The following is a 25153-nucleotide window of genomic DNA, read 5'->3' as shown; positions in this document are numbered from 1 at the left end:
ATTGCAAATTATAAGTTCTGGTGCCCTTTTTAAGAGTCAAAAGTGACTGAAGGACAACAAGCCACCCACCACACTGTTTTTTTTTTCCTCAAACGCATCCGACCTACATTTTGAGATATCCATTTGTTCAAGCTAGTGCAAAAGTCGAACTAGTCCGGGTTTGACGAACACCCTTGCAACCCCCGGGACAGCAAATGTAAGCTATACAAGTTGCCTATCATTAAGATATAATGCTTTTATTGGAAGGGTGGCCGAATAAACTATGGAGGGGGCTCATTCGATAGGAAATAGAAAGTTCCAGTGCCTGTTTTTAAGATTTAGCCTGCTTTTCAACCAGTGCTACCGAATGAGTTGTTACCGACTACAGTATCTTAAAAAATTCTTATTCTAGTTCAACGGAACTTGTGTTTCAGCATAAAGAATAAGGCTTTGAGGAGGGGGTAGCCCGCCTCATATAAAGAATAATTTCTGTTTGTTTTAAGTTTTAATTAAACGTTTTAAGTTTTAATTAAAACTTTTAATTTAAGCTTTAATTAATTTAATTTTATTGATAAGTTTCAATTAATTTAAGTTTTAAGTTTTAATTAAGTTTACTCCTTCATTTTAGTTGGAAAAAGTTACTTTTCTAAATTAATTTCTGATCGTTCTTCAAATAATACTTACGTTTAATCAGGATATGATGTGGGATAACAGCCAAATAAACACACGATTTATTGCTGTTAAAGTGTCTGTGCTAATAATTGTAAATTCCTCGCTTTTTCATTTCTCTGCTTGGTAAGTCAAACATTGGATTGTAATTAAAATTTCGAAGAAAATCTGATTATTTAGTTGAATTTCTGACTATTTTTTATTATTAAAAAAAATTTTATTATTGAATAATAATCAATAATTTTTGAATTATTGACTATTATTTAGTCAAGATTGTCGATGAACAGTAGTTTTGTTGGTTAAATTCTTAATAATAATTTATCTCTCTTATAATAATTTATAATAATTTTATTATACTCTTTATAATAATAATTTCATTATACTCTTTATAATAACTCTTTATAATAATATGCTCTTTATTAATACTCTTTATAATAATTTTACTGAAGAAATTCAGGTGGACAGTTACGGGTATTGCTGTTCATGTGGATGGAAGTTCCGCACTAATTGATCTTTTACGTGACTGAAGCTATCACGACTTCCACAATAGTGTTTTCTGATGTTTAAATATATAAAATACATATGTTTAAATAAATTTAAACATTTTGCATAGGAAAAGAGGAAAATCACCGTTTAAAATTGGTAAAAACAAAGCTCCTGACAGTATTTGTAACCCCCCATCTCCCAAGAATTTCCTGGCAAGGCCCATGATTTAATGCCTCGCCTTTCTCCCCTCTTTTCTGGTAGGCACTTGAATGAAATATTCATGCTCACTGAAAAAATATAGTAGCAATGAGTGTGATGCTATTACCCCCACCCTCAGTACCAATAATAAAGGTGTAGATCAAAATTATTCCTGGGAATCAAGAGGGATTAGATATCAATTTATACCTCCCCCTCCTTCTCCAAAACTTATTATATATATATATATATATATATATATATATATATATATATATATATATATATATATATATATATATATATGAAGGTTCAGTGAGATTTAGTACATTTGGGCACTATAATGCACTCTTTGAGACACCTGACCCTCATCACTCCTTCATATAACTGATGTGTACTTACACATCACTTCTTATAATTTTTAAGAAATATGAGGAAAATCAGTTTAGCAGAAAGAAACTTTAAAATAAATATAAACATTTTGTGTATTAAAAAGGGAGGCACCTCCCCCTCTTCACCCTTATCCAGGTTTCATCTAAACGAAGGAAGATGATATATTAACTCCTATCCTCATCTAGACATTTTTCCTATATTTATTTAAAGATTTGTGGAAAAGTAGACTATTTAGGCATTGAAATGTGCTCTTTTAGACATCTGGCACCCCCAGCCTACAAAATGACCCATCACCCCTCCTTTATAGTACCTGATACGAAATTATACATCATCAGACATATTTTCATAAAAATTAATTTGAATCAACTAAGTGAAATCTAGCATTAAGATAAATGTCCACATTAATCATTATAAATTTTCTGCGAGAGGGAGGAGGATACTGCGGAAGGGGGTATTTTTCCGCTAAGGCTAATTTCCTTGGAGAATATTATCAGGGGAGCGGTATTTTCAGGAGGGTAAACGCCTATGCCCATTATTCTTACCCTTTTTTTTGCTTTACTGCAAAATTTCCAGTTAGTTGCACAAACCGTTGAGCTTCATCAGACGAATAATTAGGGAGAAACCATTTCATTATCTATTTAGGGTAGAAAATATTTATAAGCAAAATGCAGAAACCTTTCTTCGACTTTCTTGGGGGCGGGGAAGGGGGGCAAGGATCTGCTTGTGGGCGAAAAAATAGAGCAGATATTAGAAATAAATACTGTAACACCCTCAGATAAATCATTTCAACTGTTTGCTGGGGTGGGAGGTCGTTTGTGTGTGTGTAATGGGGGGATATTTGCCTGAGGGCGGGTAAATAGTAAACGTACTAGAAAAAGAGAGGAAGAAAGAGAGAAAGAGAGAAAGGGAGAGAGAGAGAGAGAGAGAGAAAGAGAGAGAGAGAGATTTTGAGCCAACGTTTACTTGTGTTTCATTTTGAAAAGGTTCCACATTTTCCACATTTCCTTTTCTCCAGAATTGACATCGGTAAATTCGTCTATCATTATTTGTGTTTTAGTTTGAAGCCATTCCGGGTCATTTTCTCCCTCAGAATCCACATCAATACCTTCTGAGCCAATGGGCATACACGTTCCAGTGTGATAATATAGTCTACGAAAAAACATATCAGATACAAACGAGCTGTTATCTATAAAATGTACGAGACTATACTAGAGAGAACCGGGTTGGCACCTGATACCCCCCCCCCCTACCAAAAATATAGATCAGGAAATTCTTATCACGATATTATATTTTTTAGTCAAGGAGTGCTTCTTTTTCTGCAAAGCTTGAAATAATTTAGCCTACAATTCCAAAAGCAATTGCAGTTCACAATGCCCGATTCTCAAACCGGCAAAAGAAATTCAATTCTGCAAAAGAAGCTCATAACAGAAGGAGGGTAACTTGTCAATTGGAAACCTTTGCATGATGAAATTCAGATTGTTTTTTATCCTTTTTAAACCGGTTTATCCCATTTACAGGATCCTGGTCTTGGCGTTGGACAAGACACGTGGCAGATTTCCAAGATTATGAATAACTAACAAATAAGAACATCTGCTAGACTTAACTAGCGCCGAGATTTACTTAACACCTTTCATTCATATTAAAATTTATCTAGTTGTTAAGTCCTGGCGAGTTCAGATCGAAAATTTCTACCGTATGTGTAAATCTCTAAACCGTTTTTTAACTATGGCCACAAGGATTGATAACGAGGGCCACAGCAACATCGCTCGAGCCACAGCAAAGGATTGAGAATAGAGCTCTCTGGATCAAATCCACCTATTTTATTAAACCACAAAGTTGGTAAGTATAAAGAAAACAAACGAAACCAACAACCTGTCCATACACAATATAACACGATATACACATATACATACTTGGCAAGATATGAGCCATTCCGACACAAACCTAACATAGACTTGTACACCAACCTAAATTATCCTTATAATCCCTTATTGCGTTTCTTTAATAGTACCATAAATTTATAATAATACCATAACATAAACATGCAAAATGAAACTTAAACATATATTTTTTTTTAATTTGGAAAAAATCTCATTAGAATAGCTAAAACACAATATCCCCGATAAACATACAGGAACTTGAAATAGAATTAAAAACATAAGCATAGGTGATTCCAAAAATCACCAAGAGAAATTATCTTGCCATAAGTAGCAGAAATAAAACAACGGTTGAATTTCATCATATGTTCTCGACAAAAGGACAATGGAGGACCATAATAAATGGCTAAATCGAACAGTTCGTGGTAACAAACTGTAATAAGGAGCGACCCAGCTCAATCGTAAGCGAAACTCTAAAAAATGAAATTTTGATACCAATAGTTACATCAAAAGATTTTTTTCAAAAGATTATTTCGGATTTTTACGCTGATTTTAAATATATAAGATCAAGTTTTGTTTTGCCCATCAAAAGTTACGAGCCTGAGAAAATTTGCCTTATTTTAGAAAATAGGGGAAAACACGCCCTAACAGCCAAAGAATGTTAACGAAAATCACACCATCAGATTCAGCGTATTAGAGAACACTACTGTAGGAGTTTCGACCTCCTATCTACAAAATATGGAATTTTGTAATTTTTTCCCAGAAGACAGATCACGGATGCGTGTTTATTTGTTTTTTGTTTTGTTTTTTTCTTTTCCCCAGGGGTGATCGTATCGACCCAGTGGTCCTAGAATGTCGCGAGAGGGCTCGTTCTAACGGAAAGTATAAGTTCTAGTGCCCTTTTTAAGTGACCAAAAAAATTGGAGGGCACCTAGGCCCCCTCCCACACTAATTTTTTCCCAAAGTTACTGGATCAAAATTTTGAGATAGCCAATTCGTTCAACATAGTCAAAACACCTAATAATTATGTCTTTGGGGATGACTTACTCCCCCACAGTTCCCGGGGGAGGGGCTGCAAGTTACAAACTTTGACCATTGTTTACATACAGTAATGGTTATTGGGATGTGTTCAGACGATTTCAGGGGGACTTTTTCAAGTTAAAGGGGGGTCGGGGAGGGGGCTACGTGGGAGGATTATTCCACGGAGGAATTTATCATGAGGGAAGAAAATTTCCATGAAGTGGTCGCAGGATTTTCTCGCATTATTTATAAAAAATGAGAAAATAAATAAATAAAGTTTTTTTTCTGATGTAAGTAAGGAGCAGCATTAGAACCTAAAACGAACAGAAATTATTACGTATATAAGGGGGTTCGTCTCCTCCAAAATACTGCACTCTTTACGCTGAAGTATTTTTAGTAATTTCCACTATTTATTCTACGGCGTTTGTGATTCAGGGGTCATTCTTAAAGAATTGGGACTAAGTTGAAGCTTTAATGTAAAGAGCGAGGTATTGATGAGGGGGAGAACCCCCTCATATGCGTAATAAAAATACACAAATACAGAATTTCGTTACGTAAGTTAATTCGTAAGTTACGTATATTTATTACCAATAAAAACGTTCGTAAAAAAATAAAAAGTTCTAGTTGCCTTTTTAAGTAGCCAAAAATTGGAATGCAACTAGGCCTCCTCCCCCATCCTTTTTTTATCAAAATTGTCCAACCAAAACTATGAGAAAGCCATTTAGCCAAAAAAAATTTGTATGCAAATTTCGTTTTAATTATTCATTTGCGGTGAGCCAAAATCAAAACATGCATTAATTCAAAAACGTTCTGAAATTAAATTAAAAAAAAAAAAAACAAGTTTTTTAACAGCAAGTAAGGAGCGACATTAAAACTTAAAACGAACAGAAATTATTCCGTTTATGAAAGGGGTTGTCCCCTCCTCAACGCCTCGCTCCTTACGCTAATTTTTTTTTTTTTTTTTTTAAAGTAGAGTTGTGAGAAAGAGTCAAACTTTAGCGTAAAGAGCCAACCGTTGAGGAGGGGACAACCCCTTTCATAAACGGAATAATTTCTGTTCGTTTTAAGTTTTCATGCCACTCCTTACTTGCAGTTAAAAAATTGTTTTTTTTTATTTAATAAATAAAAGAACTCAAGCAGTTTCAGACGGGCTTCATGCACTTTAATTCTTACCTTATTGATAATATTCTTGGAAGGCTTAGGACCGAAAACTAAAAGTTAACATTTTCTTGGACCGAAATCCAAGATCAAAACTTGAAAAAAAAACACAAACACAAAAAGAAACAATACAAAAAAAATGTCAAAATGATTAAAAAAACAATCAAATGTCCTGAAGAGAAAACCGGGACTGACTAAGTAAAAGAAGATCATCTGCATGCGTAATCCAGGGAGTCCAGGATCCATGGCAAAAAAAATGATCTATTAACTGGATCAAAAGCATATGCAAAAGTAACGCTAAAACAATAGACGAAAGAGAATCTAGGTTTCCTTAAACCTCTACTAAAACAAGTTAAAATAACCAAAATTCTCTTCCCATTTAATCAAAATACAATACATTTTCATATCATTGGCTTATTATAAAAAAAAAAAAAAACTAATCGAGGAGTAGTTTCTTATAAGGGTGAATGAGTTAATAGGATTGCATTGAGAAATCAAACACGAAAAAAACGTATGTGTAGTATCCATACTAAGACTTTTACGGACCCTATTTGGTTCAGACCCTGATAGCAGGAATCAAAATATCAAAGCAAAATAATCTCATATACCTTACTTAGGTGGCAAGAAACTGTAATTGGTCGATAATCGTAAAAATGATTAGCATTCCCAACTTTTTAAGTAAAGGAGAAGTAGTAGTTCGAGAAAAACTATAAGGAATATAGCTCGTAGAAATAATACGAGAAAAGGGGACTAGGTTAAAAATGACTCCATTAGGAGATGTCCATTTAAGTTGTTTGGAATTCGAACCATCATTATCAATCGAAAACTTACTTCTTAGCTTTTAAATACCATCAATAATGTTTCTCCAGACACATAAAATTGGTTTCAAAATCACGTTGATTTTCCCCAACCCTCGCGTAACAACAACATTAAAATGACGAATCTATTCATCCAAATTCAAATAACTACAACCCTCATGGTCCTTCTGTAGCTTTCCCGTTCTCACCATTCTCACTTGGGAAATTCGTTCACTAACTTTATTTCTAGTAAATTCATTATGAGCTTGCAGCTCTGAACGAAAAATCGACTAGTTTAACTTTAAATTATCTTAGTTAAGCCTTTGCTAAATTTCAAAAAGTTCAATAAATTGAACTTTAGTGCTGGTTCTAGTTGGCATTAGAATTCCATTTCAAGTTTGCATAGGCTAGCTACGATGTAGAACATTTATCAGTACCTTTTTTCATTCTGTAAATAGGGAGCAACCTTTGTCAATAGAAACAGAAACTATAAAATGCAGAAGCTTTACTAGAATATACACATGGTACGATTCTGCTAAGGCTGACAAAAAAAAAAATATAAAAATGCATAGACGCCCCTAGTGATTCATTGAACAGTACAATCAAGTCACATGGTACTGTTCAATAAATTGAACCTTGGTGCTGGTTCTAGTTGGCATCAGAATTCCATTTCAAGTTTACATAGGCTAGCTTCAATGTAGAACATTTATCAGTACCTTTTTTTGTTCTGTAAGTAGGGAGCAACCTTTGTCACTAGAAACCGAAACTATAAAATACAAAAGTTTTACGAGAATATACACATGGTACGATTCTGCTAAGATTGACAATTTTTTTTATTATAAAAATGCATAGATGCCCCCAGTGGTTCATTGAACAGTACAATCAGGTCACATGGTACTGCCGGTCAAAGCCAAATCATAATTATCATAAATGAAATAATTACTTTTTTTACATATTTTCTCAATAGCTGGAAATACTTCTCCTGTTTCATATCATTTCAACTGTTAGTCGTGTGTATCTCCATGTTTCTATGGGGGGATATATCCTTTCTTATATTTTCTTCCGTTCCTTTCTATTGGTTCACGGATTTAATTTCCGGATCATTGCAAATATTTTGCAAAACAATACAGTTTGGACGTCGTTTGATGAAGGATGTGGCACTAGACCCTTAAAGTCCAAACCAGCGGTGCTGATCTCCGTTTCAAGGCCCTTCAGCAAGGAAGTAAAATTGGGGGTGGAGGGCCAGCCATCCACTGCTTTCACACAACCTTCCTGCTTATCTTCCCCGAATTTCTCCAGGTAACCGTTTAGAGATGGGTCGACTCTGGCTGAGCTTACAAAGTCAAGTCACTGATCCCGTCTCAAACCAAATAACTGGTCACACCAGTAATCGAACCCTCACCCTTCGGACAAAGGATTGCAAATCCAGCACGCAAACCAAGACTAGGGTGAAAGTGATCATACCACTCTTTGCCTTATTTTTATTCTCTTTCAAAGTATAATAATCGTTTTTTCAATTTTAATTTTAAATTTAATTCAATTTTAAGCCCTTTACGAACCTCAAAGGTGATACCTTTTCTTCTTATTTTAGATACGGGTTATATAGCTGTGTTTGTGCAAATCTTATTAAATCGGTTTACCCATAAATTGAATCAACAGTGGCAAATTCGAGAATCAATAAACGCAGAAGAAATATATAATTATTTGTATTAGGTTAGAAAGGTTGGGTTAAAAGTGAATTTGCTCCAAAAACCATTATTTTATTCAGAAAGAGCACAAAAGAGCATCGAGTGATATGTTCATTTTATTCGTTAGCCATTTACGTGTATAACCAAATTATAACCGTTTTAATTGAATATATTTTTATTTCGTTTTAATTGTCTAGACAATAAATTAGAGGAAAACTATCATATAACCGAAGTATAATCAACAAGGCTGTATATAGAACTTTAAAAATACCAAGGACACCTAAATAAACCTTTCTCCCTGGCGGAATTGACCCATATTCACACCAGAAAATCGCAGTTTCCTTTGATTGTTCTTCTGAATGTTTCAAAATTGTGAACATTTTAGGCATAATTACATTTTCGTAAGTGTTACCATTGTTGCACCATAGAAAAAAAAAGAAAACTGATTAGTTAGGTTTGACAACGCTTTTTGTCTGTAAAAATTCAAACATTTACAATATGTTGATTACCAGTGGCAACTACATCTTCAAAAGAAAGCTAAACCATCTTAGGTCATTTGGTGCATACGTTTTCAGCTTGTTCTTTGCTGATTTTTCATCCACTTTTTTTTTCTTTTCTTCACCAAAAACTACACAACTAACCATGTAGGTATTTTTCTTTAAAGTTTAAACTCAGTTTTTATTTATTTTTTTTTTTTTTTATCTGCTTATGTACGCCTCCACTAAACCAATTCAAACAATAAAATTACATTTTCACTGTCATTGGTAATTTAAAGGCTAGCTTATACAGTACTTTTAAACTATATTTTCACTTTTTTCCCCTTATCTTTTTTTATCCAACAAAAGGCTTACCTGGGGAATAAAGATAAGTTTGAGCATTTATGAGAATAACAGATGTGAAACAGATTTCCTTTTATGACATTTGAACTTAAAATTGCGCTGCCTAGAGCAAATGCAAACCAATTAGCTCTTCTATTCTTGATATACTGCAAAAAATACTTTCTGTTCCATTCCAATCGTTCTTTTTTCAAGAGCAGCTGTTCCAATAGCATAGGGACAAAAGTCAAAGATTAGCACAAAGAGTGTATGTGGGGGAGGGATAAGAGTGTATTGTGCCCCCAGGGCAAACACTGGTCCTGGAACTAGTGCAGGACAATGACTAACACATCTTCTCACGTCTACACATAGTGTTTAAGCAGTCTTCGAACAGGACAGTCAGAAGCCGCTGGAACCTCCAGTTCAATGAGGGCTTTGCGCATTCCAGGTCCCATCTTGGTCACAATATTTTTTTTCCACACTTGGGAATGCTCTTCTATCAACAAAGATCGAAATCATGCAGAGGCAATGTCAACGCTATTATGTCCGACTTATTATATATTAATGCCTACAAATATTATACTACTACGGAGGGGGGATCCATAATAGATAACTTCGCTAGGAAGAGGTTTTTCAGCCCAAAATAGCCCACGGAAAAATACCAAACCATAAATCATACATTCACTGGAATCTAGTGCAAAGGATGTGTCGTTTACCAGGCTATATTTTCCCTAAGGAAAGCTACTCCTCAAGACCGCCCTTTAGTGCTCTTAGTAGTCACAGTTTCGGTTAGGAAAACGCGTGAAAGCCCTGATGTGACTCTGGGGCCACGCAAGCAGGATTCCCTGTTGGGGATTGAGGCGAAGAAAGGAGCTTATGACGGAGCGGAGACTGTAAATTATCTCATAGCACCGGAAAAGCTCCAAACTTTTATACCCAACTTATCCTCGTCAGGGCACCTGTTCTCTCTCTCCACTTGGAATCAACAATCGCCGAAGACAACCGCCAAAACGGAGCTCCGTCACAATCACCCACTAGGGTGGAGAACAAAAGGGTGATACACAAGAGGGATAGCGCTCGACCTCACATACTTGGTGAGATCACTTGTACTCTTTGTAGTTGATTCATTAACCAACAGCCAGACAGCCAAATGAGCCCAATATCTCTTACCAAATCCTCTCAACGTCAACAGTTGACACGCAAATTGACGAGATCGCTTACATTCTCTATAGTTCAAACCGACAGCCCAGCCATAGAAGCAAGAAGTCTTGCACTTACGGCAAAAACCATCTGATAATTAACAATTCTCTAGCAGTATTCATGGCCCTCTACAAAATCTTCTCCTTTTGTGTCGTCCTGTCACTTAAATCCGAAGGAGAGTCAAGAACGCTGGTAGTGCAAGCATAATACGTCCCACAAAAGCTCTATCCCTTCGAATCCCGACCCCGATACTTTTTTAAAAGTTCTCCAAAACGCAGGTATTAATGAAATAATAGGGAATGTTTTCTTCGAGAAGCAAGTGTATTTTATATATCAGAGAATGTTTCCTAAGAGACGCAGATGGTTGTTACATAATAGGGAGTGTTTAATTTTGATTGCTACGTGATAGGACCAGTTAAAGTCCGTTAATCAGGCGGGGAAGTCCCGGTTGTAACTGATGGGGGGGCAAACACGTATGTATTACGTAATAAGGGTGCACACGTAAGATTTGACGCAATCTTACGTGACTTGATAGATTTATTGGGGGTGAGGCAATATTACGTGACTAGGTGGATTTATTGGGAGTGATATAATGGCAATAGGCATGTGGGTGTTACGAAATGACGATGTACACGTGGGATGTTACATAATACTTTAAAGAGATTTTATTTTCTTTCAACAAGTTTTTCTTTTTCTTCTCAGGGAACTTTTATGAACTAAACGTTTTTGTCCACATTAGGACTCGAAAGGGAAGGGCTACCATGGAATGAATCGCTAACTACTTGGACTATGAAGCCGTTTAACATTTTTATTCGGGTAATACATTCTACATTATAACCCATAGCACAAAAGGAGAATCGCTTGTTCGCGCATACTAGAATGATTAAATGAATTGCATGTTCCCATGTAGCTGCAATAATGGACACGCAGAGGGAAAAATCTATCAGCGCACCTGTTTGTTAAGTAAGACTTTAAAGAGTGTTATCAGATAATATTGTGGATTGCTCTTGCCGCATTTTTTTTTATAGTTATGAGTCTTTAAATCTATTGGAACTTGAATGTGCTATCAGAGATAACACAAAAACGAGAGTATCATTATGGCTAGAATATGGTACACCTTCATACATGATCACAAGTCTTTCTTTTCCTCTTCACTACACATAATTTAACACTTATATTAGAGGCTAATCTTGAACGAACAAAACCACAGTTTGAAACGTTGATTGCATGTTTTCTTCGATGTTCAAACATCAACGTCTTTACTTGACGTTCTTTAAAAAGCGAAGATTTATATTAAATAAATAATTCTTGTATCTTTTAAAAGAGCTTTACAGGGTTTGAGAGACTGTGTTGTCTCACTCCCTGTGAAACTCAATAGCTAACACACGGCACTCTCTAGCGGACGTTATCGCCCAGACGTTATCTAGCAGACGCTGCAATTTTTCCGGTATTTTCCTGCAAAAATACTCATTTACACAAGAATCGATCGTACGAAAAAATCCCATTAGCGTTTCTTCTGATGACTCCAAACAATTGAGGCCAGCGTGGCACAATATACCACCCCCAATGACACCCTGTCGTGGCACACTATGACACCTAAAAGGATTTTTCAACCTTTTTCTCTCAAAAATATCTTTATAAACTAAAAAATTAACATTGTTTTTACTTGAACAGCGGAAACTTGCCATTTCATTGCTAGATTACGATGTTCCATAGCAATTCCAAGCGTGAAACACTGAATGGCTGACACATATCACCCTCTAGCAGGTATTATGACACATATGGCATTTCTCGGGGCATTTTCCAGCAAAAATATTCGTTTACGCTAGAATCGATCATTTCACCTTAATGAAAAAATCCTGTTAGCGTTACTTCTGATGATCCTTATCAATTGAGGCTAGCGTGGCACATGTACCATCCCTCATGAAGCCCTCTGAGGGCATATTATCACACCTAAGGGGTTTTCAACCTTTTTTTTCTCAAAAATAAATTTATAAACTGAAAAATGACTATTATTTTCATTTAAACAGCGGAAACTTGCCACTTTATTGCTAGATTGCGATGTTCCATGGCAATTCCAGCCTGTGCACTGAATGGCTGACACACGGCACCCTTTAGCAGGTATTATCACACATATGGCATTTTTCGGCATTTTCCTGCAAATATTTTCGTTTACACTAGAATCGATCGTTTAAACTTAATGAAAAAAAATAATTAGCGTTTGTTCTGATGACTCTAAGCAATTCACACGACGGTGGCAACAAGTGGCTGGCCCATGGCTTCCCGGTAATACATATTAACATTTCTAAGGCATTTTGTCAGACATTTTCATGTTAAAAATCATGCATTAAATCCATTGGTTCATATTTTCGCAAGCCAACCCTCCATTATACACCATGTCAATTCACACAACCGTGTCACACTATTACTGGTCCTTGGCACCTCCTCGTCATTCCCAAAACATTTTCCAGGAAGTTTCTTTTTAAGAATCTTGCATTAAATCCACTGGTTCATGTTTCCACAAGCCAACCCTCCATGAGACACAATCTCAGTTCACGCCACTGTGCCAGACTATAAATAGCCCTCTGGCACCCTAAAGCACCCCTCATCATTTCTAAGTCATTTTCCATATATTTTTATGACAGAACATTATTTAAATCTAATGCTTATTGTTTTTGCAAGCCAATCTCAACGTGATATACCATCTCAATTCATGCCAAATTATGCCTGGCCCTCTAGCATCCCCTCATAATTCCTAAGACATTTTCCAGATATTTTCGTGTTAAAAATCATGCATTAAGTCCACTGGTTCATTTTTTCGCAGCCCAACCCTCCATGATACACAATGTCAACTCACAACAACGTGTCAAACTATTACGGACCCTTTGGCACCCCCTCATCATTCCTATAAGGTTTTTACGGAAGAGGTGGTCCTATAAACCTTGAAAGGGACTCAAATTATTAAAAATTTAAAGTTCTAATTCACTTTTTAAGAGTCAAAAGTCATCCAATGGCGACTAGCCCCCCTCCCCCTTCCAACCTTCTTTCCTCAAATTTGTCCAATCAAATTTGTTATATAGCCGTTTTATTTAAAAATAGACCAAAGATAACATAACAAAAACTCCAGGGATAAAATGGTCCCTCCAGAATCAGGGGGCAAGTAAAAAAAATGTGCCTTAGGGGCATATAAGGTTTTTTATGGAAGTTAGGTCGTATAAACTTCAAATAAAATTAGATTATAAATCAGAATTTCTATTGCCCTTCTGAAGAGTCAAAAGTGATCGGAGGGCAACTAGTCCCCACCCAAGGCCCCTTTTCCCCAAATGCATCCAATCATAATTTTGAGTTAGCTTTTTTGTTCAAAACAGTTTAAAGATCAAATAAAAAAAACTCCGGGATCAACACATCCCCCAGAACCCGGGGCAAATTTAGTAAGCTATGTCCCGAGGGAATATAGGTTTTATGTAAGGGTTGGTTGTATAAACTTCAGAGATGGCTGGTTTAATTGGAAATTGAAGGTTATAGTTGCCTTTTTAAGTCATCAAAAGTGATAGGAGGGTATCTAAATTTTTCCCCTAATAGATCCAATAAAAATTGTGAGATAGCCATTTTGTTCAAAATAGTCAAAAATTCAAATCACTACAAATTAGTGGGAGAGAAATCCTCCATAGCACCCGGGATAATTGCAACTTATGTAAGATAAAAAGTCTTAAGAATCAAAAGTGGTCAAACAGTAACAAGCCCCCCTCCCACGTGCCTTTTCCCTCCTAATACACCTTATAAAAATTTTTGAATATCCATTTTGTTCTAATTACTCCATAATTCAAATAGCTATAACATAGGGGTTGAGAAATATTCCCCTAGCCCCCGCGGCAAGGATTGTAACTAATGTAAGTTGCTCATTATTAGAATATATGGAAGGTTCTATGGAAGGGGTACTCGTATTAACTTTGGAAGGGGCTAATTCGGTCGGAAATTGGAACTTCTAGCTCTTTTTTTTAAGAGTCAAAAGTGATCAATGGCCAACTAGCCCACACCCCACTTTTCCAAAGGTTCATCCGGTCAAAACTTGGAGATAGCCATTTTGTTCCAAATAGTTCGGAGGCCAAGTGACTATGCTTCTGGGGTACCCCCCCCTCCCCAGCCAAGGGAAAATGGCTCTGAGTTACAGAACTTAATTATTGTTACTTCGATTAGTTTCCAACCTAGATTTAGTGATTTTCGTGGTAACTTCGATTTAGCAAGTTGCTTATTGTTACTTTGATACTTTGTTTACTTGCATACCTTGTTAAATTTGATCCTTTCTTTACTTTGATACAGTTACTTTGACACTAGTTTTGATACTTTGATAAGAGTTTGATGTTGAAAAAAATCTTATTTTGAAATAAGGACTTTTTTTTTAAACTTAAGACTTTTTGCAATCAAAAACAAAAAAATTGATTAAAAATCCTCCCCGAAAGTTTTTCCCCAATATTTTTCGAAGGAATCGGGGTTATGAATGGTGTCTGAACTACAAGCAAGAGTATGGCTACTGCCCGTTTCCAAACATTAAATGAAACGCAATGACGTAGTAGGTTTTAGATTTTTACAGTGAAAGAAGGAGGCAAAACCCAAACTCTTCTTTGTAGAGATTTTTGTTCGTTTCAAGCTAGATTTGCATATTCAATTTAATTTTCACTCGTTGTAAGATTTATTGACTCAATTATATTGGCAACTATTGTTTGCTTATTTGCTATGATTGTTTATTTAACTTCTGTTGGTTTTGAATTTCATTTATCACTCAACACCAAAATATTTTTGTTCGTTTTAAGCTTGACTTGCCAATTCAACTTAAATTTACTCGTTTTGAGATTTATTTGTTCATTTATATTAGCACCTGTTGTATGTTTTTTGCTATGGTAGTTTATTTAATTTCTGTTCGTCTTGGGTTTCATTTATCCTTTAATAGTAATTTCTGGTTGTTTTGAGTTTGAGTTATTGTAGGTTTCTATTTATTCTGATCATTGTGATCTTGAGTTTAATGTGGCCTTTACTTTTCTTAAGAAAACTTCTTTTTCGTAATGTTTTTTTAAACTAATCTTTAGAAATGGCATCTAAAGTGCCATTTGGCACTTAGTTCTGAAACAGAAACGACAAAAATGCATAAAAACGTAGATGTAAGCGATAGCTTTCTAACGAGTCAGTAAGCATTGCTCTACAATCTTCTAATAATCTGCTAGCAAAAGATGTAAGCGATAGCTTTCTAACGAGTCAGTAAGCATTGCTCTACAATCTTCTAATAATCTGCTAGCAGATGCTAGCAAAAGATGTAAGCGATAGCTTTCTAACGAGTCAGTAAGCATTGCTCTACAATCTTCTAATAATCTGCTAGCAGATGCTAGCAAAAGATGTAAGCGATAGCTTTCTAACGAGTCAGTAAGCATTGCTCTACAATCTTCTAATAATCTGCTAGCAGATGCTAGCAAAAGATGTAAGCGATAGCTTTCTAACGAGTCAGTAAGCATTGCTCTACAATCTTCTAATAATCTGCTAGCAGATGCTAGCAAAAGATGTAAGCGATAGCTTTCTAACGAGTCAGTAAGCATTGCTCTACAATCTTCTAATAATCTGCTAGCAGATGCTAGCAAAAGATGTAAGCGATAGCTTTCTAACGAGTCAGTAGGCATTGCTCTACAATCTTCTAATAATCTGCTAGCAGATGCTAGCAAAAAAAAATCTGCCAGCTAAAAAAACAGAAGAAGAAGAAGAATTACCAAAACTGGCAAAAACGTATAACTGCTACCATATTAATATTTCTAATAACTGCTTTTCACCTTAATACTCTAAGCCTTACAAGTTGTAGCAATTGACGTAGCAGTAGTGACATGGATATATTACCTTTTTGTCAATTGATCTCCCCCTACAAGTATTATCCGGAAGTTCCAACTTAATACCCAAATCAATTCTCGGGTACGCTCCTTTGGCAGCCATCAAGTGAATATTGAGTTTTGATTTGGTTCAAATTCCCCCTGAATATTCTGTCAAATTTTCTATTAATGCAAAAAAGCAAGTTGGCTTGTTTTTCAAGATTGGGGACTGCAAACCTTCAGTTAAAAATGTTAACGATCAACGATGGAGGCTTCAATGGTGTATATTCTATTTCAAATTGACGGTATGTTTGAGGGGTCTTAAGATCTTTGTCGAAATTGTACATTTTTTTTCAAAATTGCAAATTATTTATTCAATTGAATTTGAATGATAGTTCTTATTTCTCTATTTAAAAAAGAGAAAGAAAAAACAACTTTTTTCAACTGAAAGTAAGAAGCAACATTAAAACTTAAAACGAAAAGGAATTATTACGTATATGAAGGAGATTAGCCCCTCCTCAACACCTCTCTCTTTATGCTAGAGTTTTTGAGTACTTTTAAAAAGCTTCTTATTGTTCTAATTAAACGACCCTTGTGCTTCTGGAGCCGTTTTTAAACAATTGGGACAAAATTCGAAATTTAGAGTAAAGAGCAAGGTGTTGAGGAGGGGGCAATCCCCTTCATATATGTAATAATTTCTTCTCGTTTTAAGTTTTAATATTGCTCCTCCCTTTCAGTTGAAGATACTTGTTTTTTATTTAATTTCTAATCGTTTTTTTAAATAATGCCGAGAGCTCTGGCCTCACCTCCACGAAAAAATCCCCCTCCCCATGGAACATCGCCTAGACGATTTAATTCTGGTGAACATATACCCCGAACAATTCCCCTAAACAACTCCACGCATATAACTGAGACGGAAAGAAGAAAGCAAGACACATAAGAAGAATTTATATAGAAATTCTGGCAAATTTCTCCAGTGTATAATTTCCTCTGACAAGTTCACCTCCTGGAAACTTCCTTCTTCCCCAAGAAAATTTACCACTGGAAAAAAAACAACGAAAAATTCGTCCCCCACCCGAAAATGTTTACATACTTCCCAATAACAAATACTATATGTAAAGAATGGGCTAATTTTATAACTTAAAGACCATTCCCTGGATCTGTGGGGGGGGGGAGGTCACATCATATCCAAAGGAATATTAATTAGGCCTTTTAACTATGATGAACAAAATGGTTAGGTCAAAATCTTGATCGGCCGATTTTTGGAAAAATGGGCGGAGGAGGGGGCATAATTGCCCCTTTTGTTCGCTTAGAAAGGGCACTTGAACTTTTAATTTCCGTTCAAATGAGCCGTCTCACAATATTCTAGGACCACTGGGTCGGTACAATAGCCCCTGAAAAAAAAAAAAAAAAAAAAAAAAAAAAAAAAAAAAAAAAAACTTACATCCGTGATCTCTGGCAAAAAATACAAAATTCTAGATTTTTGAATATAGTAACTTAAATCCGCTAAAGTAGGGTTTTCTGACACGCTGAATCTGATAGAGTAATTATAGTTAAAATTCCATAGCTTTAAAGGAGTGTTTCCCTTTTTTCGGAAATCCGGCAAATTTTCTTAGGCTCGTAGCCTTTAATGGATAAAATTAAACTTTATCAAACTTTGTTTTGAAATCAGCACAATAAGCTGATTCTTTAATATATCTATTGGTATAAAAATCCGTTTCTTACAGTTTCAGGTACTATTGAGCCGGGTCGCTCCTTACTAGAACATTTCACATTGAATTAAAAGGGAATAGTTGTGGGCATCAAGTCATGACTAATTGTAGAAAAAGCCAAGGCAGATAGTCAAATTGAGTGAGAAGCAAACTTGGCATCAAATTCCCCCTTATTACGATTGTATAAAAAGGAGGTTAGTTCATTTGTTAATAGATATGTTATTAATATATCACAAATATTGCTTCAGTTTATTGATTACATAAAAAAACTAGTTTTTTTTAACTGAAAGTAAGGAGCGACATTAAAACTTAAAACGAACAGAAATTACTCCGTATATGAAATGGGTTGTCCCCTCTGCAATCCCTCGCTCTTTACGCTAAAGCTGTTAATTGCTTTAAAAAGCAGAATTGTGGCAAAGAGTCAAACTTTAGCGTAAAGAGCGAGGGACTGCAGAGGGGACAACCCATTTCATATACGGAGTAGTCTCTGCTTACTTTCAATTAAAAAAAAACAAACTATTTTTGTTATGTAATTTCTGAACGTTTTTGAATTAATACATGTTTGATTTTGACCTTCCACATATAAATTATTAAAATGAAATTTGCATATTAATTCCTTTTTTGGCTAAATGGCTTTCTCTTAGTTTTGATCAGATGATTTTGAGAAATAAGGGGTGGGGAAGGAGGCCTAGTTGCCCTGCAATTTTTCGGTTACATAAAAAGGCAACTATAAATTTTAATTTTTAACGAATGTTTTTATTAGTAAAAAATATACGTAACTTAAGAATTAACTTACGTAACAAACTTTTATATTCTTATATTTTTATTATGTATATGAGGGGGTTTGTACCCTCGTTAATACCTCGCTCTTCACACTAAATCGTAAGTTTTGTCCCAATTCTTTAAGAATGACCCCTGAATCAGAAAGGCCGTATAATAAATAGTTGAAATTACTAAAAATACAATAGCATAAAGAACGAGGTATTTATCTCCTCCTAAATACCTCGCTCTTTTTGCTAAAGTATTTTTAGAACCCCTCATATGCGTAATAATCTCTGTTCGTTTTATGTTTCAATGCTACTCCTTACTTTCAATTGAAAAAACTTTTCCATGTTTATTTTTTCATTGTTTTTTTTATAGTAATTTTAGAAAATCCTGCGCCCTTTTCATTGAATTTCTGTTCCCCCATGACATATTTCTCCAAGGAAAGATCCTCCCACATAGCCCCCTCCCCTCAACCCCACCCCCAAAACCAAAAAAAAATTCCCTGAAAATGTCTATACACTTCCCAATAACCATTATTATATGTAAACACTGGTCGAAGTTTGCAACTTGCAGCCCCTCCCCCAAGGACTGTGGGGGAGTAAGGCATTCCCAAAGACATAGTTATTATGATTTTTGACTATGCGGAACAAAATGGCTATCTCAAAATTTTGTTCCGTTGATTTTGGAGAAAAAATGAGGGTTGGAGGGGGCCTAGGTGCCCTCCAATTTTTTTGGTCACTTAAAAAGGGCACTAGAACTTTTCATTTCCGTTAGAATGAGCCCTCTTGCGACATTCTAGGACCACTTGGTCGATACGATGACCCCTAGAAAAAAAAACAAAAACAAATAAACACGCACCCGTGATTTGTCTTCTGGCAAAAAATACGAAATTCCGCATTTTTGTAGATAGGAACTTGATAGGGTTCTCTGATACGCCAAATACGATGGTGTGATTTTCGATAAGATTCTATGACTTTTAGGGGGTGTTTCCCCCTATTTTCCAAAATAAGACAAATTTTCTCAGGCTCGTAACTTTTGATGACAAAGAATAAATTTGATGAAACTTATATATTTAAAATCAGCATGAAAATCAAATTCTTTTGGTGTATATTTTAGCATCAAAATTCCGTTTTTTAGAGTTTCGTTTACTATTGAGCCGGGTCGCTCCTTACTACAGTTCGTTACCACGAACTGTTCGATTTGTTGGCCTTGAACCGTAAAATCTACACTAAAATACAATGAAAAATCTCCTGGTAGCTGCTGCAGTTGACTCGGTAGCAGCTTTAGCAAATTATCAGAATGCTCGTGGGTTCAACTCCAATGGACAGAATTTTTTTTTTAGTAGTTTTCCTTTAATATTCTTTCTGCAACAACATAATCCTTCACAGTTACTTAAAAAATACAAAAAAAAGAAACTAGAGAAAGAAAAGCAAAACTACTATTTTTTAGTATTAATGAGCTCCAAAAAAAAGTTTTGGCTTACACTACTTACAAGTCACGGCATAACTACCCTATTAGTTAGCATAAATAGGTCGCAAATAAGCTTGTTGACTCAACACTTGAAAAGAAAAGCCTATGCAAAACAAAGAAAATTATGCTAAAAAAAACAAAGCTTACCTTTGATGACCAAAAATTGAAGGTCTCTGATGTTCAGAATCATCCTCCAACTCTCCATTCTGCCGTTGCTTTTTGTTATTCCAGACAATCACTTCACTCTTGGATAAGCACCTAAGAGGACGTCTTCTCCTATTTGAAGAGGGGTGTAGTGCAGTTCTCTGTGGGTTTCCAGCAAAAGAGCCATCAAAATGCTCGTTGACAGTAACCTCGACACAATGATACTCAGGCTTTTCCTTATAATAATCTATTTATTAGCACACGTTGACAAAGAGGGCAAAAGGAGATGGGCAGGAATTTCTACCTACAGATTATCCTATAAGGAACTCTTTCTCCCCCCCTCCCTCTTCCTTGGAAACAGTATTTGCAATACACGAAAATCAGGGAAGTTGGCAGAAAATTAAACCCTTTAGAAGCATCAGGAATCACAAATGAAAAATTGTCTAATCCCTGTCCCCCCCACCATCAAAAAAGCTCTGTAATTAGACATCAAAGATATCCAATTGTAATAAAGACCACAATCCAATTTGTGGTTCTCTTCTTTATATCAAACTCTTCTTTATTATCTATATAATACAACAATAAAAAATAGCTTTTGTTATACAGCTCTATGAAAATGGGGAACAATTAATACCATATCTGTTGTTCTAGCTTTGACTGGAACTGATATATTTTAATTTATAGTTCTTGGCGGAGGTGAATGGGTTGAATATTACGGTATTGGGTTTTAGACACTTTCCAAACTCCTTTCAGGGACAACGTTTCCCTTCCTGGACTGCTCATTTGTCAATCATCCATTTACCATAGATTTGCCACCACATATTTTCTGCATTATCAATTTTTTCTTGAATTTTTAGCTTTTCTTTTTTGGTTTCAATGTCATATTTGAGATTATCCCAAAAACTGGGATAGTTGTGAGAGGGAAGAGGTGAAGTCTAGGAATTTAATGTGATTTTAAAACAAACTTCTAGCAAGTAAGAACAAACACTTAAGATAATTTAGTTCAGGTCTTAGAAGCCCTTCAACAAGGGTTGCACAGATATGCTCCCAGCAAGTTTGAGCCCACCAAAAAGACACATAATTTCGCCTAAGGACAAACCCCAGAAGATATACAGATAAATTTGCAACAATATTTATAAAGTCAAATACAAAAAGCGGAACACAATCTACACCGAGCCTCAATCAAACCGACAATTTAGCTGTTACGTCACCATAAAAGATTACGATCACCTTATATGGGTCTTCAAAGCACTTCGAAATTTAGCTTTGATCCGTTGATTAAAATTGGCTTAAAAAAAAATGGCGGGCCGTGTAGAAAAATGGATGGGAAACAGTAAAAATTCCTAAGAATTTGGTCAAAAACAACAAAACTTGGATTAAGTCGAAGTCCCTTTTAAAGAACGTTTAAAGAAGTTATATTGATAGGACCGAATCAACGTTTCAGCAACCGAAACGTCAATTCGACGCCCTATACATGTCGTTATTGTAGCTAGATAAATGATATTTTACCCCGTTGAAAATCCAAGGTCTTGCACATAGCTTCAATTTGTATAAGAGGAGGGTCCTTGGGGCGGTTAGCCCCCACTAAATTAATGGCAAACCTACAAAAATGCTCAAATATACTGAACTCGGTGGCCCAGTCTACGGACATTAAGTCCATCAAAGTATATTCTTATCTCAATTTATAAATCTAAAAAAAAAAAAAAATGCGTCTTCCAATTCCTTGTCTTCAACTTCGTATTACTTCTAATCATTAATTCAAATTAATGTTTTCCCATTTGTCATGAAGAAGTCTCACTGATGAGCAAAGATCGGTCAGGGTTTTTGATGCAGCTAATTAAATAATTGTGGTTAAAGTATTCTCAGAAGGTAAAACCAGATTTTTTATGCTTTATCTATATTAAATTTTTGTTTCCTAAAATTCAAAGTTTTGTCTAAACAAACTTAATCCACAGAAAAATATTACTCCTACCATTAGACTGAAAATAAAAATAGTTTGAGAGATAAAAATCCCAACTGAGTCATTTGGACGTCATCAGTATAACTTGAAAAACGAGATTATTGAGTATTATGAGAGTATTCTCTATAGAGGGCGTATTTTCTTGTTGCGATATTCTCTCGTATTCATGAGTTGAGAAAAAAAAATTATTCATTCAGTCTTAACAAGATATAACAGCCATTGCAATGTCACAGATTACATAACAATCATAGTTGATAACATATTGTTATTATCATGAGCAGACTGAAAGATGAGTCAAGGCTCAGACCATAAAGGACCATTTCCTCCAAGCTACAGAATTTTGACCACAGACTGATTCGATTGTTCTTTTTTTTTGGAGTGGGAGTTATGAAGAGAGCTTAAGATAGCAATGCCACTCTTTACACATGAAGGGTGACAGATTGCAAAAGATTAAGATTTTTAACCCTCCCTCTGGGGCCAAACTAAAAGCTAGTCGCCCACAAACGGGGTGAGAAGAGGTCATAAAGAAGGAACTAAATGAAATTGAGACTTCATAATGAGGGCGTAAAGAATGAAGATTAGAATGGATTGAGCGGGAGGAAAAGCGTACACAGCTGCATTTGCCTTAGGCAGCTTGGTACTGCAGAAAATTGTTAGTAGTAGTATTAGCCTTAGTCGTAGTAGTAGCAGTAAAAGTGGTAGTAGTAGAGGCAATAGACCTTTGTGCACTGAGCCTTAACTAAGTCCAAAAAGTCCTCATGAATATAAATAATACAATAATTAATAGCTTTGTAACTATAATAACTATAGGCTACAGTAACTAATAAATAGTAGAATTATGTAACTAGTATCATTACTAGCAATGAATAGCTGTTTTTCTCTGCGGTTTCACTTTTTGCTAAGACCACCAAGTTTCTGATTATTTAAAAATAAAAGGTTCCAATGCAACTGAACCCATTTGACTGAATCCTCGCGCGGCTCAATCCCTGTTTAACACAATTCCCGTTCAACTCAATCCCATTCAACTAAGACCCCATACAACTCCAATCTTTCTTCATTTCAACCCGCGTGCACCTTGACCCGTTCAACTAAACTCCCATGGAACTCAACCCTCATTCAACTTAGCTCCTCATTTAACTTAACCCCTGTGTAACTTAATCCTCATTCACTAAACCCCTGTAGAATTCAAGCCTCATTTTTATCTAAACTCCTGTCTAACCCAACCCCCGTGCAATCCAACCCTCATGCAGCCCAACCCCCGTTTAACCCAATCCTACTTGCATCGACCCCTGTGTAATTCAAGCCTCCTGCAACTAAACTCTTGTTTACTCAAATCAACTCCATTCAGCTAAACCCTCTATAAATCAATAATATACATATAAAAGAAATAATTCAGTCTGTTTTGTCAGGAGTAATAAAAACGATTCGAATGGAGTTATCTTTATTCGTGGATTAATTATATGTAATTTGTTTCTATAATGCTTCACTGCGAAAGTATTACCCCCTTCCCCTGTAAAAGAAACAACGATTCATCCTACCGTTTTATATATTTGTAATTAGCAAAATCTTTCATACTCAAGACACGAAAATACCTGTATTTCATAGCTGTAGCAATGGAGTTGAGTCAAACAGGGTTTGGTTAAGCGAGGATTGAGTTGCACGAAGGTTGAGATGAATAGGGGTGGATTTGAATAGAAGTTGATTTGTATAGATTTAGTTGCACAGGTGCTATACTAATAACTAATAATTAATAACTATCCAATGTAACTTGTATTAACTATTAAGAATTTATAACTATGTAACTAGTACCATAACTAGTATTGCATAGTTACATTACTCCGGCTTTGTTTTTACTTTTGCAATCTTTTGTCTACGATCGTCCAATCTCTGTCATGGCTGAAAGAAATAAACTTAAGCTATAAAATAAAATTACTTATAACAGCTTGCAATAATCATTGCATGTTTTAAGTTAAATTACTAGTTAGAAGTGACCATGTAATTAGGTTAAGGTAATGTATCGTTACCACATGGCTAAATTTTTGCCAACACCAAATTATCGCAAATAATTTCTGAAACCACAATGGCTAAGCATGAAATAAAAAAACGAGGAAATGTCGGACAACGAAGAAGAACGAGATAAATTACAGCAAGTAAAAAAAGAAGAAAAAATACGAATGTATCAGCCGAGACCTCTGTTCAACCGAAAGCGAAAGAAAGCGAAAGAAGAATGAAAAATACAGATTGAAGTCTACAGAACAATACAAAATGAGGAACCTTTAATTTAATGCAGTTTCATTCAAGCTACTTTCATTCAAAATAAATGCTATATTTTTTTTTACTAGTAAGTGGTATGTTACTCTGCTCCTTCCTGCCTTTTTTAAATTATTAAATTACTGTTTCCTATCATTACAATTGCTCGCAACAGCTTTTTTGTTACGATTTTATTATTTGTTGACAATTATTTGAGTTTTCAGTTATTTGGCAGACAGTAAGTTTTGTTTCCTAGCTCACATGTTTAATTCACTAAAGCAATTTTAGCTTTCTAAATAAGAAGAACTTTTGCAGAAACATTTACAAAAAATTATAATAGCAGTAAGTGGTATGTTACTCTGCTCCTTCCTGCCTTTTTAAAATTATTAAATTACTGTTTCCTATCATTACAATTGCTCGCAACAGCTTTTTTGTTACGATTTTATTACTTGTTGACAATTATTTGAGTTTTCAGTTATTTGGCAGACAGTAAGTTTTGTTTTCTAGCTCACATTTTTAATTCACTAAAGCAATTTTAGTTTTCTAAATAAGAAGAACTTTTGCAGAAACATTTACAAAAAATTATAATAGCACAGAGGTTGCGTTTCAAATCACATCAAAAAATATATTCGAATTTGTGCGTGTGTGTTTTTGAGTGTCCATTGAATCGTTCGAACTGGCAAATATTCAAACCACAGAATGGACAAAGGCTATAAGAAAAAGAAAAAA

General features: G+C 35.3%; 1 protein-coding gene across 2 annotated transcripts in view; it reads right to left on the bottom strand.

The window, feature by feature from the left end:
- The window catches only part of LOC136026897 (polycomb protein suz12-A-like), a 93053-nt gene that overhangs the window by 6335 nt on the left and 61565 nt on the right, over positions 1-25153 (bottom strand). For both annotated transcript variants that reach the window (XM_065703715.1, XM_065703716.1), the window contains 2 exons: positions 20218-20450; positions 2686-2871 (listed from right to left, as the gene is read on the bottom strand). In XM_065703715.1, coding sequence (XP_065559787.1) covers positions 2686-2871; positions 20218-20450 — 419 coding nt within the window. The remainder of the gene's footprint in view (positions 1-2685; positions 2872-20217; positions 20451-25153) is intronic.

This window comes from Artemia franciscana, chromosome 5, assembly GCF_032884065.1.
Source record: "Artemia franciscana chromosome 5, ASM3288406v1, whole genome shotgun sequence".
Lineage (NCBI taxonomy): Eukaryota > Metazoa > Arthropoda > Branchiopoda > Anostraca > Artemiidae > Artemia > Artemia franciscana.
This window is presented reverse-complemented; position numbering and strand designations above follow the sequence as displayed.